The 7,409-nt window shown below is 50.6% G+C and overlaps 1 protein-coding gene across 1 annotated transcript; it reads right to left on the bottom strand.

Moving 5' to 3' along the window:
- Nucleotides 1-3,024: 3,024 nt before the first annotated feature.
- On the bottom strand, nt 3,025-6,936 carry LOC122376662 (dihydrolipoyllysine-residue succinyltransferase component of 2-oxoglutarate dehydrogenase complex-like; the record flags this gene model as incomplete). The annotated part of the gene is made up of 3 exons (XM_043356567.1): nt 3,025-4,482; nt 5,656-5,813; nt 6,663-6,936. Coding segments are annotated over 3 exons (531 nt in total), but the record flags the coding sequence as incomplete, so codon positions are not given.
- Between the last annotated feature and the right edge of the window lie 473 nt (nt 6,937-7,409).

The following is a 7,409-nucleotide window of genomic DNA, read 5'->3' on the forward strand; positions in this document are numbered from 1 at the left end:
ATGGCTATCTCGGTTTTTTGAAAATTTTGGATTTTGGCCTAATTTTTTTCAAAAAACTGATTTTTTGGGAAAATCATTATAAAATCCAAAATTTTGAGTCTATCGAAAAAACCGGAATATATGTCAGAGAAGTGGTCTATGTGCACCTACATACCAAATTTTAGAAGAATCGGTTCAAAAATGTGGGAGTTATTCAAAATTTTATGACGTCACGACACACAAAATTTTTGAAAAATGACTTTTTTGGAAGTTCTAGACCTCGTACGGAAACAAAAATAGCACCATTCGATTCGCCGTGAAAAACTGCATCAGATAGACACCTTTTTAGGCCTTAACAACCAACTTCAAAATTTGACCTCATTTGACCTGACCTTGACCTGACCTCGACCTGAAATTCATCCAGAGGTGGTCCATATCACTTATTGAGTGTGCCTATTGAATTCTATGAGTAAAATGACCCATAAAACATGTGTCGCACATGACCTTTTCTATATTTTGTTTTTTGGTGACCTGACCTGACCTGACCTGACCTTGACCTTGACCTCTGAATGATATTGTATGCAACTAATATTGTCTTGGTAGCCTAAGAACACGTTTTGGGCGATCAGTCTCAGTCCATGACTCCATTCTTCGGCAACTACGGTGCAAGGCCGATACTGTAGAAACTTGCAATTTGTACCCTTGACCTGACCTTGACCTTGACCTCAAACTTTAAATTAAGTACATGTTTTTAGTAGTTCGTGATGAGAGCTTTCGATTGGCGTTTGAATTTTCCAAATCGGACCATTAGTTCGGGAGATAACAGGGGGGGTAAAATTTACCCCCCCCCCCAGCCCCGCGCGTTCGGCTGGAGACCCCAGCCCCGCGCGGGTTAAATGTTGTTTTGTCCATGTTTTTATTTATTTCTGTTTTCTGTGTCCTTGTTTTACCGTAGTTCCTCACTGTTTTATAATGCCTCCACTGCCTGTGTTTTAACTGTTTTCTGAATGATTGAATTGTAAATACTACTGCGCTCGATATCTCACCCTGTATCTGTCGCGTCTCACTGCAGTTATTCTGTGATCTGCCCCCAGTCTGTGGCCTCCCCGCCTGCTGAAGTACCCTCCGTTGAACCAGACAGTGAGGGAGGCTGGTCCGTCTCCCTGGCTGGATTTGGAGGAGGAAGCCAGGACTCTGCAGACTCCGATAACTCCCTGAAGTCCAACAAACTCGTCAACTCCGCGGACACACCTGCATCGGATAACTCTTTACACTCCAATAACACCGATCAGCATGTTAAAGTCCTGGATGGCATTGGAGGCGCTGACGATGACGTCACTGATGACGTCACAGGGGGCACAGGAGATCTGGCCACCGGATCTGATGATGGCAGAGGACGATTTGATGACGTCTTCCGCTCGGTGCTAATTGCAGCTGGTCCTGAAGACTTTGCCGGTGGTAAAGGTAGTGATTTGAATGGGTCTCAGAAAGAGGAAGGAAATCAAGCCGATAAATTGAAAACTATCGGAGACAGAGGTAAAGAGATGATTGAGACCCTTCTGAAACAGGCTTTGTCTTCAGAGAGTATCAGTGATCCAAGCTCCTCTCCCTCTAATCTTCCAGCCTCTCCTCTCTCCCCCTCCTCCTCTCCCCCTCTCTCTCCCTCTCCCTCCACCGGCTCTGCCTCGCTGCGCATTGCCACCCCGTCTCAATCCACGCCCCGAGGTCCTGGGACGTTCTACCACTTTGTCAACTCTCCCATGAAGCCGGAGGACGGCAGCAACTGCACCTTCGATCCCATGGAGGAGGGAGAGCCTGTGGGACCTCAGATGAGTCCCAGTGTGGGACCTCAGATGAGTCCCAGGATGCAGCTACAGACGATGCCACAGACGGTGGCGCGGACGATGTTGCAGAATACGGGAGTGCCGAGGGTGAACCCAAAGCCACAGTCGGAGACGGAGCTGGAACGACAGCCCCTGCTGAAGCCAGAGCCGCAGCCAGTTCCCGAGTCGGGGTCACGGTTAGATGCGTTCGTAAAGCCAGAGGCCGCGGCAACAGCGCTGCCGCTAGAGGCGCTGTCATCGGTCGGTAGTTCTCCTCCATCGCCGCTAGAGGCGCTGTCGACTGCCGGTAGTTTTCCGCCGTCGCCGCTAGAGGCGCTGTCGACTGTCGGTCGTTTCCCTCCACCGCCGCCAGGGGCGCTGTTATCACAGATGGCGGAGGCCGATTCTGTGATGCCGTCGTCTGGGGTATGTCCGCCCTGCCGCTGTGAGTGTGCCGAAACTGGCCGGTTTAAACCCCGCGTGTGACGCGTGATGCCGGGTATGTGGCCCGAGATATTGGTGAAACCTGCACCTCTAATAGTTCAAGACGTTTTTTGTTGTTTGAGTGGGAGTAGGACTTTGTGGTGGCGAAGAAACTGTTATGATCTGCACAACAAATAAGGTTACGAAGATGCTATATGTTAGCATGCACTATTGAGATATGCAAACATGGTTGCCACTTGCTTTAGCGCAAAACTGCATGTGAATGAAGTGGAATTTGTAAAAAAGCTACGCATACAACAATGGTTATTGGTGAGAGTAAAAGTTCAAATATCGACCGTCGTTTCATGAGCGTCTACCGAAGCATAGTCAAGCCCGGCAATCTAGCATCGTTGCGTACAGCATCTTTAGTTTTTCTTCTGTTCCACTTCCGGCTGTCCAATGTCGTCTTCTGACGTCAATAGGTCCTAGCTGCTACAAAACTGACCTTAGGCAGTTAGGCACTACCTGCCAACCGATTAGCTTCGTACCTACTGTGGTAGCCTTTAGTTGTTAGTTGCCATTACTTGTCCTTCCGAGGCAATCCATGCTTTGATTTCAGCCGTGACTAGTAATTTACTGTATTGAAGATACTTGAAGCGTAACCCAACAATCCACACGTGAAACACAACCCTAGTGAGTAGTGGGCTATAGAGATGTAAAATATGAGTCATTTTCCCATTGTAACCAGTGTTTACTTCTCACTTCCTGGTTTCGGCCGACTCCCTCCCAACAAACGCTATTTAAAAGTATATTTTTATTGACTATTCTAACGATTACATCAGCATCTGTGACGTCACCAGTCCTGCTGACGTCACAGGCCCAACACATAGTATCAGCACATACCGCGGGCGGGCGCCAGAGGCCCTCAAATCACACACACAGACCAACCGAATGGTTTGAGAGCCCCCGCGCAGCGGCGCTTACCGCGAGCCAGAGCGGGAGCTACAGCGAGCCAGCAGCGAGCTAACCGCGAGCCATAGCGGTGGCTACAATGAGCCAACACGAGCTACAAAGTGCAGCGCGAGGCAATGGAGCCAACCGTGGGCCACAGCGGGAGCTACAAGGAGCCAACCGTGGGCTAAAGCGGGAGCTACAAGGAGCTAACGCGGGACCGCCGAAGCGGTTTGAACTCGGCAAACGATTGGTAAACGTCGGCAAAAGCGAATACAACTGGCTCTCCTCTTCACCCCGCCCCCAAAGAAAATGCCGAAAAAAGCCCCCCCACCCCAAATCCAGCTTTCCGGACCTTATCCCGATGTTGTCCCTTCCTCCCCCCCCCCCCCATCCCTCGCTTGCACCCAATACAGCGAGCCTTAAACCTAGACACAACTGAACTAAACACCTCTTCTGTCGGCACAGCTAACTACAGCGTTTGATTTTAGCAGCTACATCCAACTCACAGTCATGACGTCACACACGGGGGCGGGGCGATGGATGTGACGTCATGTATGACGTCATAGGATGACTGGGAGCAGAACCGCTAGTGATTTATCTGCAGTGCAGTACCCATCGGACACCCCTGTTAAATCTGTGCAGCTGAGCCTTATCTAACTAACCATGGGCATATGAAAATAGCGACATTTACACGCACAATAAGCACAGATATACGGATTGACATCGTCTCACATACCAGCACATCTTACCTGCGACATAAGAACCCCGCGCAGAGGCTAGGTAACGTCGAATCTGAAACAGCCAATCAGAAGGACGCTCGAGAGCGCTTCAACCAACCAGCACGCGTCATTATGTCGACCAATCAGCACGCTGCGGCCTGTGCCGTTCAGAACTGGTCTCTCAGGTATCTACCAATCACGGCCCGGCTCGCTGTGGGCCCGCTTTACACCAATCACGATCTCCGAGACGCGCAGTCTTCCGCCAATGGTAACACGCCATGTTAAAGTTTCTTAAAGCGCAGTGCGCGTGTCTACACCAAACAGGATGCGAAATGGTCGGCAGCGGACCATCAGGACGCGAGTTCACTTTAAGTTAGCCAATCAGTTCGCGAGTTGGCCGTAAGTTGACCAATCGGGACGTCCGATGTTCCACGTTGACCAATCAGCACGCGACTTGGCTCTAAGTCGACCAATCAGGTGCCCGTTCACTGACGCACATGGTTCATGACCACCGTCTGCGCCTCAGCCAGTCCCAGCGACCCCAGAACTTGTCCCAGGTACTCCAGAGAGAGATTGCTGTATTTCTGTAACGAGAAAAACGTAAACATCATGTGGCTGTTGATGAAGATTGGGTTTAGGGTCACCCCAGGGGCGCAGGACTGCAGAAGAGTACAATGGGAGTTAATGCGAGAACATCGTGGGAAAGAAAAAGCGGTGATGTTACAAGCTAGGCAACGTACGACATGAGCAGGAAAATAATGCTTGGAAATTATTCAGTGCTTTTAGTTACACATGAGATTGCTTTCGCATTTTATAAAAAAAAAAACACTTACCGTGCATAATGTGTAAACACGTCACAAGGGGGTGGCTTACAATGCCTCCTGAAAATTGTGTCTCGGGTGGTATGGTAACATTGGGAAAAGTTTTAGCAGTAGATGACAGCTCGCCCCTCCCCTGGATATGCCCATGACGTGACCTCGCCTTGACACAGCGCAGTATGGTTCTATGCTATACATCCCCTCCCCTGAATCCGCCTCTGCCGTGACCTAATCTTATCACAGCGCAATAAAAGTACAAACAGCCCCGCTCCTGATTCTGCCCCTGCCGTGACCTGATCTTGCCACTGCCAGAAGTACAAACAGCCCCACCCCTGGATCCGCCCCTGCCGTGACCTCACAATGGGTTTGTTCCAGTCGCACTTCCTAACACCTCTAAACTCCTCCAAGAGCAAGATAGAGGAGGTTGGAGCAGGGCCCTCCTTGGCTTTGTAGAAGCTAGAGCTGCCACTGGAACAGGGAAGCAATCTTGGAGGAGTTTAGAGGTGTTAGGAAGTGCGACTGGAACAGACCCCTTGACACAGCGCAGTAGAAGTACTAACACCCTCCCCCCTGAATCCGCCCATGCCGTGACCTCACCTTGACACAGCGCAGTAGAAGTGTAAAACACCCCCCCTGATTCCGCCCCTGCCGTGACCTAATCTTGCCACAGCGCGGTAGAAGTACAAACAGCCCCATCCCTGGATCCGCCCCTGCCGTGACCTCACAATGGGTTTGTTCCATTCGCACTTCCTAACACCTCTAAACTCCTCCAAGAGCAAGATAGAGGAGGTTGGAGCAGGGCCCTCCTTGGCTTTGCAGGGGCTAGAGCTGCCACTGGAACAGGGAAGCAATCTTGGAGCGCAGCGCAAGATTGCTGACACAGGGCAGTAGAAGTACCAACACCCCCCCCCCCTGGATCCGCCCCTGCCGTGACCTCACCTTGACACAGCGCAGTATGTAGACGGTGGGGCTGGCCTGGCGCTGCACAGTGGTGACATCTAGCTCCAGTAGTTCGGCCACCGTCCGCCAGGGCCCGCTGTCTCCGTCCAGCAGGGCGCTCAGCTGACGAACGGCGGGACCAGGCAGACCGGTACCCTCTGCAGCAAACAACGGTGGGTAAGGAGTATTTAGAGGTGAAGTGGAAACAGAACCCTGCGAAATCATTGCAATGTGATTTTAACTCGGCTGACACATGCCAGTATACATCTGAAGTCACTACAGGGCGTGGATACCTAATAATTAAGAAATAAAGGCGCATTAGCTACGAGTCATATTTGAGATAAGCCAGAAATGCGTTTGTAATTTGCATCATTTTCGCGTATTACTCTGCATATATATGACGCTGGGTTACACTGGCATCGTCCGTTAGTACATTGCTGATGGTTTATCGTTCAAACCGGTCACAATCGCCAATGACATTTAGTTTCTCTCGCCCCTCACGGAACGTGGGATCTGTTACCCGCAAAATCCGATGAAGCAATGCGGTACAGCCTAGTTTCAGGCGTTCGCTTAGCCTGCCATCTGGCGTCAACGGGGGAAAAGTGCGGTACCACAACCCACACGCATAGATGACGCTGCTGAAGCGCTATCTGCTGCCTGAACCGACGCTGGATTCGACGGGAAGGGGCATGTGGGGCAAATGACCCCCGCAACGCACCAAATACGACGAAAAATTGTCATTTTTCACAAATATAAAGAAAATTACACAACATTAAATAGGAAAAGTTAGTTTTGAAGCACGGCAGTGCGTAAAGAATAGAAAAATCCGATAAGTTTTTTTTTTGCAATTTGGAAAAAAAAAACTTGTTACGGGATATGCTACCCGCAGCGTTCGAGACCGCCTGTCTGGATCAGCCAAAGCTATTAACCCTACAAACCCTCTGTTGAATCTCTGTTTAACATTACAATAAAATGCCGAATCTCTCGAAGGAAGGAATCAGTCTTACCAGCGTCGCTGATGGGCCCGGTGACGTCACAGGCGGAGCTGAGCTCCTGGGTGATCCCCAGACCCGAGTCCATTCCACTATCCATATCTCCCTTCTTCCCAGCCAGTGCCGCCACCGGCGCCGCGGCGGCCGCCTGGGCCAGCGGCGCAGCGGCGGCGGCGGGGGCGGCGGGGGCGGCGGCAGGGGCGGGGGCGGCGGCGGGGGTCTCCTCAGGGCCGTCATCCTCCTCCTCATCATCCGGGACCTGAATACGGCCCAGCAGGATCTGCTCCAGCTGCGGGGGGAACAGAAAAAGACGTCAATAAAAGGAAAAAGACGTGCGCCAGAGGTAATTAAATGTTGTATTTTGACTACTTCATTGGGGGGGGGGGGTGAAACTCGATGGGTATTGAATACATAGGTATAATATAACGATTGAGATGAGTTAATACAGTAGAAAAAAGTGCAAACAAGAAAAACGTTCTGAGTCTGTACGATAATATCCGATAACACCTTTCGTATTTGCATCTCAACAGTCCATTCATATGAGTCATTTATTCCAAATGCATGAAATTATATCACTGAACTTCAGTGTGTTTTGAACAGGACTATGCCATTAAATGGGTCTCTCCCTCTTTCTCTCTCTCTCTCTCTCTCTCTCTCTCTCTCCTCTTCTCTCTTTCCTCTCTCCTCTCCTCTCTCTCTCTCTCCTCTTCTCTCTCTCTCTCACCTCTCTCTCTTCGTCTCCCTCTCTCGCCTCTCTCTCTC

The sequence above is a fragment of the Amphibalanus amphitrite genome, unplaced genomic scaffold (assembly GCF_019059575.1).
Source record: "Amphibalanus amphitrite isolate SeventyFive unplaced genomic scaffold, NRLGWU_Aamphi_draft 002227F_arrow, whole genome shotgun sequence".
Taxonomy (NCBI): domain Eukaryota; kingdom Metazoa; phylum Arthropoda; class Thecostraca; order Balanomorpha; family Balanidae; genus Amphibalanus; species Amphibalanus amphitrite.